The sequence below is a fragment of the Dunckerocampus dactyliophorus genome, chromosome 21 (assembly GCF_027744805.1).
Source record: "Dunckerocampus dactyliophorus isolate RoL2022-P2 chromosome 21, RoL_Ddac_1.1, whole genome shotgun sequence".
NCBI classification, from domain to species: domain Eukaryota; kingdom Metazoa; phylum Chordata; class Actinopteri; order Syngnathiformes; family Syngnathidae; genus Dunckerocampus; species Dunckerocampus dactyliophorus.
Genome location: NC_072839.1, coordinates 6,282,063 through 6,295,310, shown reverse-complemented (window position 1 = coordinate 6,295,310; position 13,248 = coordinate 6,282,063). Strand labels below are relative to the sequence as shown.

General features: G+C 40.4%; 1 protein-coding gene across 6 annotated transcripts in view; it reads left to right on the top strand.

Moving 5' to 3' along the window:
- Positions 1 to 13,248, top strand: part of slc12a7b (solute carrier family 12 member 7b) — a 73,493-nt gene that overhangs the window by 22,765 nt on the left and 37,480 nt on the right. The window contains exon 1 of one of the 6 annotated variants that reach the window (XM_054764979.1): positions 2,227 to 2,700. The exons of 4 other annotated variants lie outside the window; for them this stretch is intronic. In XM_054764979.1, the coding sequence (XP_054620954.1) occupies positions 2,583 to 2,700 (118 nt within the window). In that variant the 5' untranslated portion in view covers positions 2,227 to 2,582. Of the gene's footprint in view, positions 1 to 2,226; positions 2,701 to 9,128; positions 9,414 to 13,248 lie in introns of those variants that run through there. One more of the 6 variants, XM_054764982.1, reaches the window with a different exon arrangement.

The following is a 13,248-nucleotide window of genomic DNA, read 5'->3' as shown; positions in this document are numbered from 1 at the left end:
AATTATTAGACTGGCCTTCTCTGTCTCACGTACCCTCGGGCTGTTTCCCATCGCGGAGCACTGTTTGGTGACTTTGTGGGGAACCCAAGACCAAAAATATGTTGCTGTGTTCCCTAAGGAAGTGACACATTGTATGATGGTCAGCTGATGATGTTCCGTACGAGCTGAAGGATGCGCACAAAGCTTATACTTGAGAACACGGCTGCGAGCTTAACAAGCGGGGCATGTGAGTGGTGTTCATCACAACCTCGTGTTAGTGTTTTGGGACGGATTGGAGCAACCGATGCCAGTTGGTGTGTAGTATGCAACTTGCTTGAATCACACGATTTTTATAGGTCATTTTTGCATATAAATTGAGCCGTCGCTTACTGGTGATAATCGATAAATTAAATGCGGTTCTTAATATTGTTGAATTTGGTATAATCTATGTCAGAGGCGTCCAAACCTTTTCTAGCGGGGACCATGTACTGAAAAATGAAAGGTTGCAAGTGTCAACCAACACAGTAGATATGCTTACAAGTTACATATATTGCAAGAAAAATAGCAGCATGCATCTACGTTTAGTGATATAGGTGAAAAAGTGCATTATTCGTGCTCTTTCTTTTTTTTTCCTTTTGCATCTTTCAAATAGTTCAACTTTCTTCTACTTGTAATTATGACTTTATTCCCGTAATATCTTTACTGTATTTCTGACCTCATTTTCCAAAAATTGCTAATTTAGTCGTTATTTAGTTTGTTCCTCATAATATTATGACTTAAACACATTTTGTTTTGATTATTTCAACTTTATGCTATTAAAATGACATTATTTTCCCTCATAATATTTAGAGTTTGTTGTATAATTGTGACTTTTTTTTTGTCATTACCATACAACGTTTTTCTCTTAATATTTTGACTTTGTTCTTGTAAAATTACAGCTGTTTTTTTCTATTTCTGCTGTTTTTGTGTTTTTTTAAATTTTCCAACTACTGTATTTCAGTTCTTCTTGTATTTATGACTTTATTCCCATAATACTGTATGTTGACTTTATTTTATTCTCACAAAATTAGAGCTGTTTTTTTCCCCCCCAACTATTTCAACTTTTTTCTTGTCAATTTTCTTCTTGTACTTGTGACTTTATCCCCATCATAAGTTGACTTTATTTTATTGTTACTTTATTTTATTCTCATGAATTTACAGCAGTTTTTTCCATTGTTTTTTTTAAATATTCCAACTATTTCAACTTTCTTCTGTTTCATTTTATTTTTGTAATAATGACTTTATTCCCATATTTTCACTTTATTCTCCTAACATTATAGCTTTCTGTGCAACCTAATTTTCCGAAAATGACAACTTAATTGTTTTGTTTGCTTCCGACTTCACCAAAAACACCTTTTCTTAAATATTTCAACAGTATGATACTAAAATGTTATTTTTTCCTCATAATTCTGGTATATTTACGCCGTTTTTTTGTGAGATTACCACTAATCTTGATACTAATATATATATTTTTAGTTTTATTGTTAAATTATATTGTAAAAAATGTGGCACAGGCCAATAAATAATCGCTCCCAGGCCACACTTTGGACACCCCTGATCTATGTTATTATGTATGGAGTTATTATTGTCAATTGTTGATTTACAGCTGCATCATGTCTTTGTAAGTTTTAACATTAATTTCATTGTAGATGGTATTGTAGGTTATATTTCTCCAGTTCCTTGATGTTTTTCACAACAAGTACTTTGGCGTCCTCCGGTATTCTATTTAACTTGTTGCAGATTTTGCAGTTGCCGCTCCAAGTGCCTTGATTTCTCCCTTGCTTCCTTAAGTCCCGTGCTTTCACTTGGTAGTGTAGCGACTGACAGGCAGTCCAGGTCAGGGTGAAGGCTACCTTGGATTGGTTTCTGCTTCTCTGTGATCTGGAGCAGTCTAGGAAATGTGTGGATGGATGGATTCATCGGGAGCTTGACTGTGGGACTTCCTCTGAAGTCATGCAGAACTTTAACGTGTTATAACCGTGTAAAATGATGTTTTGTCTTTTTTTTACAGCTCTCCAAATTTGCCCTGCCCGCCGCTTGACTGCATGTGGCATTAAATAACACCACACAGGAAGTGAGGAAACGTTATACGGCTTGTGTGTCCCCCAGCTCAGGACTTCCTCCTTTCTTTGAACAAAAGCGGACATTGCTGACAACCGCCCTCGGGCACGGAAAAAAGCCCACGCTTCCATGTTTTCCTGCTCACAAGCACGTGTGCATGTCATGTTTTCTGCAAATGTGTGCGTATGCAAGTGCGTGCGTGGGTACAGCCCCCCCCAGGGGGCGGGTCAGCCCTGTGCTTCCTTATTTGGATTGTGGGCTTGGGGGTCGCACGGCATTGAAGAGCCTCCTAGTGATAGACACAAAACTTGTGAAGACCTGACATGAACCCAGAACTTGAGTGATTAGTTTAGAAAAAAAAAACAAAAACTAGAGAACACAAAGGTAAGAGTGAAAACAGCTGCACGGACGGAGAGAGCAGAGCAGCGAAAAGAGCGAGAGGCGGAGAAGGAGATAAGGCTGTGGAAACAAGGAGACATTGAGAGGAAGCACATGGTGTAAAAATGCCGACCAATTTCACGGTGGTCCCGGTAAAGGACAGCTCGAAAAAGGCGCAAGAGACCATCGAAGAGGAAGATGGCAATGAAAACAACGAGTTGAAAGAGGATGTGGACGTTGCGGGTGAGAACAAATATGTTTTTTCCTATCTAGTGGAGAGATAGCATTCATTTCTCAGTGCGTATTTGACAAGAAACGGTCTCGGAAACGTGTAGCTCTTGTTTACATAAACAAGCTCATGAGAAGTTATTGTCATGTGGTTGTACTTGTGTGGTAAATAAGGTTTAGGAAATATTTTTGGGAGGAAAAGACCTTGTGCTTAGATTCTTCTTGGCCTAGATGTCTTCTCCTACACCTCTTTTTAACTCCCTCCACATCCATGCCAACATTTCTCTGTTTCTTTTTCAACATTTCTGTGTTTTCCAACTGCCCCTCAAAGGACCTGGCTGTCCAATCACAGGGTATGCTAACATCTTATCAAATCCCAAACATGACACAGTCGCATTCCAACCCGGCAGGCTAAGACACTCGATGCGCAACATTTTGCAAACCTAGTACTCAAATTCTAGTTCCATCACATTTAATGGAACTTAGTAGTCCAACCGACTTAAACTACTGCCCTCCTCATCCCGTCATGGATTGGTGTTTTGTCCCGGAAAACCTGCTTACTGGCGTATGTTTTTAACAAACTCCCATCCGACCTATTTGGTCAGATTGTTGCCAGTGAGCTCGCTGCTTTTATAGCACTTCTCGTTGGGCTGATCTCGGTATTTAACGCGTGCTTTGGTTGTGCCACAATTATCGGCTTCATGCTGGGAAGGATTTTTACAGACTCCCGGTGAGAGAGAGCGGTGTTTTGTTACGACTGCTCAGAGGAGCCCTGCTCCATGCGTGCACTGTAACTCCAACCAGCAGTGGGAGTGTCACGTCCCAGAGGGTATTCACTGCATCGCTGAAACAACACACTATTTTCAGCCCACTGTTTCCAATTATGTAGAAAAAGTCCTGTTACTCAATCCAGACAGTCCAAACAGCTAAATCACCCTTTCAGACGGACAAGGTGTAAGAGTTCTGGCTTCAGGAAGGGAGGGTCTGAAAGCATGTACTGGTCATTAAATAGCCGTAACTGCTATTGATTATCCTGCTGGCTGGCGTCCCGTTGGTTGAGTGGGGGGAGGCGAGACACCACCCCTGTGATGCATGCACAGTACATGGACACAGTTCTTCCAGTCTAACTTCCCTAACTTTTGTCTCATTTCCCCTTTATACTGTAGTTAAACGTTTGGCCTTTGTTTTCGTGACGCGATTCAACGGTCCTTGTCGAGGCTGCTGCTATAGGAAACCTTTTTAAAAGCATGGACAATGGTGGAAAAAGTGACGACGCTCAGTTGCGCAGTGGTTTCCCCGCTGCTTTTTTATGGTTTTCAACAAGTGTTACATGTAGGAATGGGCTGGTATGAGATTCCGACAGTATGATAACCTTGGGCAAAAATATCACGCTTTCACGGTATTAAAATCACAGCTCTAAAATGTGTTATTTTGAAATATCTTTATTGAGAAGAGGGGGGAAAAAAAGTCAAAATAGTCATTTTTACACATGATGAAAGTGGAACATATGTATTTAAAATAAACAAGATAACACTTTTTTTGACATCCTTATTTTGTTCACACAATTAGACAGAATGTGAATTTTTGAAGTAAAGAAAATACTCACAGGCCCGCGTATATCTCCACAAAAATAAAAAATCTATTTTAAAAGTTTCTTTCCGTAGACAGTAAAAAGTGCGAAACATTGCAGAGAGCGGTGCATTTGTTTATTTTTACTTGAATGGCACAAAAGATGCAAAGAAGAGAAAACTGGTGTCTACTCAATAAGTAAAGTGCAACAAATCTACGTATGTGCATATATGCAACAAGCTATGAAAATGTACCTAGTCCCAATACATGACTAATAAATACTATACCGTGTAACGGGCGAGAAGCGAACACATTACAGTGGTACCTCCATTTTCCTTATCAAGTTGTTCTAAAAGGAAACACAAAAGCCGAGCAGTTTTCTGCATCGGAGATCGTGTAAATCCAGTTACAGTCCTTCCTTGCTAAATTGCGGTTCGAACAACGCTTCCTGACTCTATCGCGGTTTTACAAAAATGAATGAATAAATAATCACTGTTTGGTGGTTGAATGTGGCTTTTTAACAGAAAAATAAAAGCATACTTAGGCAAATTTTTGGCTTAAATTAAGCATTTTCAAGCATAAAACTGTCTAAATGAACAAAAATACAAATACAAGGCATTCAGAAGACATGTTAAGTAGCGTAGTGCAGTATCTGTGACTTGTGTGTGCCTGCAGTGGCCGACAGCAGCTCCTGTGTTGAATGTTCACTGCATATGTGTTCTCTGCTTTGTTAATAAAGTGGTAGAAGTGCATCATGAGCCTGTCCTTAACCACAAACAGCGCAATTACAGTAGCATTCTACACTGGTCACTAGGTGTCAGTATCGTTACATTGATGAGACAATAGCCATGACAGGAAGTACACTATCAATGCTAATGTGACAATGCCAACATGTGCGAGTCATAAAATGTAATATTGTGGCGCGCACAAGCCTGTGAGGACCAGGCAGCTCTTTATTTGACAGGAGACAATCATGAGCTATGAAAAACCTCACAACGAGCTTGTCAACCCTTTGGAAATTGCAGGAAGTCATCCGACAAAAAACACTTAACTCATCACACAGCAATTTAACAAACATCATTACAGCGCCACAGAAGGCACCAATGAGTGCTTTGCTCAGACGCGATGCATTATGGGAAAACTTTAAAATAGTTTAGTGTTTTCTTTTAAGCTTGTATTGGTACTTGTTTGTATATTTCATAGGTACGCCTTCTGTGTCTTAAGTTGCTTTGTGTTTTTTGTAAGATGACACCGTGAGTCAGACTGTTATATTGAGTGGCACAGTATTTAAACAATTAGTAGTAGTTCTGAAGTAAAGGAGATGTCACGAGATTAGAGCATAAATTAGCCGCAAGGTTGAAAGTACGGTAGTTTGTTATGTGCAATATTGTAATCGAGACAGTATACGAAAACCGAGGCACATTTTTTTGTTGAAAACCCAGTCATAGGAAAAGTGGGGCTCTATGATGGTCATTCTATGACTGGCTATGTTGCACAGGTGCAAAAAAGGTTTTATTTTAATAATTTTGTTAGAGTAGAACCTCTACCAGAGGGGGTGTCTATACATGATGAAGTAAAACATAATAAAGGACCAAATTTCACCTGAGTGGGACAACGACCCACACATTGTAGTAGATAGATTTAATGGCAGCTGAACCTACAACCCCGTCCACTCGGGCTGTGTTACATAACTGACTGTGTTGTTTACTTTTGGGTTTAAGGTCCTTGGATATCATTAAGTGCATCACACACACACACACACACACACACACACACACACATGCACTCTGCAATAGCAACCATCTGACATCAAACCAAGTGCAGCTTGATGCGATTAAATCCTTCTTCCTGTGTCATTTGATAGCCCCTCTTAATGCTCAGGCCTTCACACATCTGTCAGTTTCATGATGGCCTTCAGAAGATGATCAGTTGATTTTCACGCATGATGGCGAGGACCCTCAGCCGGGATAGGCTCCAGCATACCCCCGTGACCCTGATAAGGATAAGCGGCATAGAAAATGGATGGATGGCGAGGAATACACGACAGGTTGTGTATTCAGTTAACAGTGAATTTATTCTCTTTGGCCAATTAGTCACACATTAAGGTGAGTTCTCAGGTCACTTCAACTCAATGTAAAAGCTGCTTTCACGTCCAAGTCCCTCGGGTCATGGCTCAGTGTCTCACCTCAGTAGCAAGCAAGTGAAAGACGCTCACAAGACACGACTGCAGCAGAAGTCTACGTTCAACAAGTCCACGGCTTTAGAGCCGAGTCTTTCTCTGTGTTGTAGCCCCGGTGTGACTTCTGTGTTTTATAAAAAGTTCAGGATTAGCCTAATCTGGTTAAGTGATTAGAGCCCACTTCACATGGTTTTAGACAGGCAGATTAACAGGCTGCTAAAACAAAGGCAGAGGTCCTGAAGCATTCAGGTAGGTGGGTTTGGCCCACATCTTTGGCTTTTTCATAGGTGATAATGTATGAGTTGACATTCCACTGCACGAAGCAAAGATTTTGAAAGCATCTGTACACCGCAGGAAATTGCACTGCAAAATTACACCACATGCTTGGATGCTTTGAATTGTATCTTAATGATGTACACTGTTGAATGTAAACCTTCACCGCCTCTGTCCAACGCCACGCCGGACCCGGACATGATTCCCGCGTTAATGGAATCGTGGACAGAATCGCAAAATCTGACTTATTGCAAATTCTGAGTGGACAAAATACAAGATGCACGTTTATTCTTGCTTCCAGCTCGCCTAAACCGTCAACAGACATTCTCGACACACTTCTGTAAAACCAATAAAAATAGCAACAGCAGCATGCCAGTCGACGGTTAGCAGACTGTGGGCTAGCGCTGGTAGCTAATATGAAAAAACTCTTTCTGTTACAAGCCGTGTGGGTCTGCTGAACCCCAAATGCAGGCTGATAAACAGTTGAGGGTGATTGTCCTGAAAAGGGGTACCAGCGAGGGTGCCGCCCCTTTTGAGCGTCATGACAGAAAGACTACAGTGTTTTAAAGCTATAACCATATAAAAATACACGGCACGCACGTTGAATAAACAGGGGGAACAGGGATTAATGCTTTCTTTGTGTCAAAACATGATCTGATGTCAATTTCAGCCTGCGCATGGCCGTTTTGTGACATGCAAGAGTATGTCGCGGATCTTACGTGTTATAGGTGAAGTATAACACCTCATTGCGCAGCAATTTTTGCTGCATTTCTTTACTCCGCCAAAATGTTACGTCAAGTGTGTTAGTCTTGTGCTATCTAACAATGCTTTGAAGAACACATTGTTGAGTCTCGCACAAAGTTTGAAGCAGGGTCCATCCACGAGCTCGGTGTTACGGGAAATACGTCGGCATTATGTCACGCCCTGGTCAGCCCAATAACATCGAAAATGGTCAGCTGTTTAAAAAAAAAAAAAAAGAAAACCTCACAGAAAAAGCCTCATTGTTATAAATGATTAAAAATAGCGTGCACAGTAGTGTCCATAGTCGATTTCTGTTTATGTGCATGCACAGAAAAACTAAAACCTTTGAGTAGCTAATTTATTCATACAAAGTGTAAAAAAAATGAAGACATAACTGAATGCATACAAATAATACATAAGTTATCATTATATAGCAAAATTGCACTAAATAAAACCAGAAACTCACATACTGTATTTCACTTACAACTGTGCAATGAATGTATACCATAAAGGAATACGACTAAAATATTGCTCAATTTTACATTTAAAATATTGAAGAAAAAAAAAGTTAGACATCTCAAACATGGGTTGTGTATTACACATTTTAACCGCTGTCTGCGACCCACCCAGAATGGATCCGCCACCCACTTTTGGGTCCCGACCAACCAGTTCAGAACCACTCCTCTACAGTCACACAAAGTACAACAAAGGAGGAGGCAGCAGGCACCGGATAAACTTTGTCTTGAGCTGGCAAAAGGCACCACGAAAATTTAACTACTACTAACTTAACTACTAGAAGAAACGACGACCATTAAATATCCATAAAGTAGAAGAAGCCCAAGCGAGTGCCAAAGTTAGAGCTTGTGAATTAGCCTTTCAAAGCAACACCCGGAAGGGAGAAAGTGACTCTTTGTTGACATTTCATTAGTACTTTTGATACCTGGTGAAATTGTACATGTTGTTTTAACGTCCTGCAAAGTACTGGGTCCTACCTAGTCAATGACAGTGCTCACTCAGGCATAACCCGCACTTAGAAATAGCACATTGATTTGAAATTGTACAGTAAACTGCTTTTTTTCCATCATGAAGGGCCACATCATCACAAAAGCGAGTACTCAAACATGAAGTCAATGCAAGATGCTCGTTGGTAAGAATTCTGTTGAATAGTTAAGTTGATTATTTGTGTCTCGAAGTGATTCGAGGCAAAATGGAGTGCACTACTTGGCTGCAACCAGCAGAGGCGCTGTTGCATCAGTCTCAGCTGGTTTGGGGTCTGACAAAGACGGCTGCTCTGGGAAATTGAGTCACCAAAAAGCTCACCTATGACATAACCATACTGGATTGAAAACAGGTGTTGAAGAACACGGTGGACCAGGACTTGATGAGTTGGTCGACTCGACACAGACGGGTTGTTGACGCTGCATTCCCATGTATTTGATCAAGGAAATTTATACTAATTCCTCTTCCTAGTTTTAAGCCATGTACATGCCTATCCCTTCCTCTCCGCTTTTCCCACTTTCTTTGCTCCTCCCACTTTGTGTGCACACACACCCACTCAAGTGTTAATGTGTGCGTAGCAGGGATCAGAAGCTCGGGGAGTTAGAGGGGACGCGCGCGTGTGCGTGAGGGAGTGCGTGCTGATCTCCGTGGGGAGGGAAAGGGTGCTTTGTGATGCATGGCTGTCGCTGCCATCGTCATCACAGGCCACTTTACTTACACACACACACACACACACATACACACACACACACACACACACAAACTGTCACAGAAATAGCTGATCCTCACATTATCCACACAGCACTGGCAGCATTCCTGACTTCTGCACCTCACTAACATTATCGTCATACTTTGGACCCCTCATTACTGGAGTTCCCTAGGGACCACTGTTAGGACCCCTCCTCTTGTGACCCCTTTTAGGCCCCGCTCCTCAAAATGGAGCACAGGGGAAGCTCTCGTCGGAGGGGTGAGTTTATTTATTTCATTTTGTAGTAATTAGGATTTTTGTATTCATACTGTTGATACTAAGTATGTTGTGTATAGTTTTTAATCAGCTTATTTCAGACTTTGTTACGAATTGTTTCTTGTTGGAATATTTCATTGAAAGGGGCTAGCGAGCTAGTTTGTTGTGTAAAGTGATGGAGCGCAATAAATCAATACGAATGTTGGCTGTGCCGCTGCATAGGAGATGGCTCGCCAACGGAAAGTTGACAAAATGCAAACTTCTGAGCAGACATGCATGCCCATATTCCATGTATCCAATTTCCCTTGCTTATTGCTACGTCTATTGCTGTGTCGGTAGCTTCACTACTGATGATACACAGTGTCTTGAAGGAGATGCAGCATTTTTCCATTGACAAACTAAATCCTCTATGTATTGCACAGCTTTGATTTGTAAATATTTTTGTCCTTTTTTGCTGTTTTAATGGATAAATATTGCATATATCAGTGATTTTTAAATCCTTCCAAAATTATTTTAATGGTACTGATTTTTTGAGGCATATGTCCCTCCTACTTTCTGTACGGTGTGCCGACATGAGCTAACTGTAGCAGCGTTAGGCAGCTTACAGAATCGTCACAGTGCACAGCTTAGTTGTTATAAATAGGATGCCTTGTCATTTATTACCAGCGTGACCATAGAAGCTGACCTAACCATTACCATAATGTTCCCTCTACCGGATGACAGACCTGTACCAGTAATCAGTAAGAACCAACCTTCTCAGTGGCCCCCACAATCAGGAATGTCGTTTGAAAAACACAAATGACACAAAACGCCGATGTTGTTTGTCATTTAGAATGGCAGCTTGAGTTCTTCAGCGTCCGACCGATATGGGTTTTTAAAAAAAAAGTATCGGCCAATTAATCGTTCGGGCCGTAGTTGAGAAATATATCAGAGTAGAACCATGTAAATGTACAGATCATGTCATTTTTAAAGTTTAAATAAACGATAATTTTTGAGATACACTATATTTGCATTATATTGATATACTGTACATACGCTGCAGATTTGAAGTACCTGAGAGAACTCTTCTTAACTTCTGTTGGTTGGCGTCTAAGGGTGGGCTTGCATGCAATAGGAAAATCTGTCTTTGAATGTTTTGAATGCCTGTTAACACACACATTTTTGTATTGAGCAGGATATATAGATGGAACGATTAAATCTTTCATTTACACTCACCCTGTCATTAACTTTGGTGTTGCATGACCTCAGGATTTTTTGAAGGCAACATTGTACCTGCCTGTTTTACCCCACTATTTGTGGGGTTGCGATCCCGGACCACCAGCGAATGGCAAAAAAAACTGTGACTAAAGTAGACGCCCATTAAAGTGTCTGTTGTTGACACGAGTGTGTTACATTAAGCTCCAGACCTGCAGCTGTTTTTATTGGCCTGCGGCGCATTCTAAGAATATTATTTTAAAAAGCAGCAAAAAAAAAATCTGCAGTAATTTTATCAGTATAAAGTCAAAATATAAAAATATGATAGTTGCAATTTAAAAATATTGCAAAAATAAACTTGTAATTCTATAGAGCTGAAATATTAAAGAAAAACATATTTTTTTAAGTTGAAATATGTGACACAAACAAAATAAAGTTGTAATTTTTTGAAAATTATGTTGGGGAAAAGTTATAATACAATGGGAATAAAGTCAAAATATTATTGGAATAAAGTCCTAATTTTATGAAAAGAACATTTACAAAGATTATTTAAGAAAAATGTTGAAATATTTGGGAAATAAATTTAAAAACAGTCAAAGTGGGAGGGAAAACCATCAAAGACCGAAGTTCATACTAACCATCCATCCCATCCGTTTTCTATACCACTTTTCCTCACGAGGGTCGCAGGTATGCTGGTGTCCATCCCAGCTTTCTTCGGGCGAGAAGCGGGGTACACCCTGGACTGGTCGCCAGCCAATCGCAGGGCGCATATAAACAACCATTCACGCTCACATTCACACCTATGGACAATTTAGTATGCATTTTTTTTATACTAAGCTCACACGCTTTTTCACTCATGTTGCAAAAACTCAGATGCATTTTTTTTCTTGAAATACTGTATACATACATTCTTAGCCTCGCTACATGTGTGGATTTGTCCTTCTATCAAAGTGGTACTTCCATCCCCTCACATTTTCAGTTTGAGGTGTAATCGGAGTGACGGTGTAGTCAGTAGCCTGGTCATCAGGCTAGTGCTGGAGGCTAGCAGGCGAGAGAAGGCGTTTGTCCAATCCGCGTCGACACATAATCCACACTGCTTGCCTGTTGTAATTCCAGTAACAACTTGCGTTCACATATTCACGTCTTTGCATCACTGCAAGTTTTTGAGGCTTCCGTAGCCAAACGTTTGCATCTCACAGCACACATCTATGGTGCATTCAAGGACCACCGAACAAAGTGCGAAATCTCAACGCTTGCCGAAAAAAGCATTATCAGAGAAGCATCAAGACAAAAATGTGTAAAAAAAAATTTTAAGAGTGGTGCATGTATGCTGTACATTTGACCTGCATTATCACATATTTATACATCACTATCGACTTATGGGGGAAAAACACAGCCTATTTCACAGAAAAAATAATATTTTGGGACCAAAATCTGCAAATTTGCGAATTGTGAGCGTGATCTGTATGCTGAAAAGACAGTCAATTTTTGTGGGGATCATTAAAAATGAAAAATTAAGCAGCAACGTTATTGAAGCTCAAAATTTAAGTCACTTCCCAAATTTTTGTCCAGAACTCTCTATGCAGTGTGTGCCCTTTGATTGACGACCAGTCCAGTGTTAGGTCTGCTGGGATAGGCTTCAGCCTTCTCACAACCCCGAACAGGACAAGCCGTATGGTAACTAGATGGATGGATAGATTTAAACTAATTATTTTTGGTGCATATACATTTATCGACGTTCACCTTGTTTTTTTTCAGTGCCTACTTATTGTATATGCCCTTTATCACTGCCATTTGTGTTAGACTTAACATTAGTGGTGTAACGATGCACTCAGCTCACAAGATGAGATGATACGTGATATTGGGATCGCGAGAACGAGACGAGACGTCATTTAACATGACTTGCGGAGTCACAAAATAATGTAGGTGCATTTTGAAATGTTTCATAACTTTGCCCGCATTATGCCTTTTAACTGTTTTTCCACAAATTAAAACAAAAAACTAAAGATTTTAAAAGTTGAAATAATGCCGGCCGTTGTAGCTGCTACTGCTATTCATGTATGTTAACGTGTAGTTATGAAAAGACATGTAAAAATAGATTGCAGTAGATTAGTTTACTTTAGATTAGTAGTTTAGTTCCTATGATGCTTAGAGTGCGGAACCAGGAAGTATTGCATTTCCGAAAAATAAGCTACTATCACGCTTTGATAAGAAGTCTGATTCAGCGATTGTATTTTGATCTGACAAAACTTAAGTAAGTTTAATCAAGTGTATAATTACCGCAGCTTCTGCATCGTGGCAGCTGTTGAACTCCGATGGGGGGGGCTGTCGCTAGGAACAGTGCAGGTTGGATTGCAAGGTTTATAGTGTCTGCAAAGCGCTTGATGTGCACTTCTAATCCAGCCTCGCACACTGCCACTTTCATATTATGTGTATTATCATTCACAGTTTCAACGCCATAGCTCACAGTCTGATTGGCTTCCGGCTGCCCTGTTGCCGTGAGACAGCTTTTCTCATAAACAATATCATCACATTTATATCTTGCGGGATCTTGTGGCACGACATCTCGTGACACCCTTACTTAACATGAAAGTCTCGAGAGCGTATGTAAATGAAATTAACATACGAATGAGGCCAGTTTTGT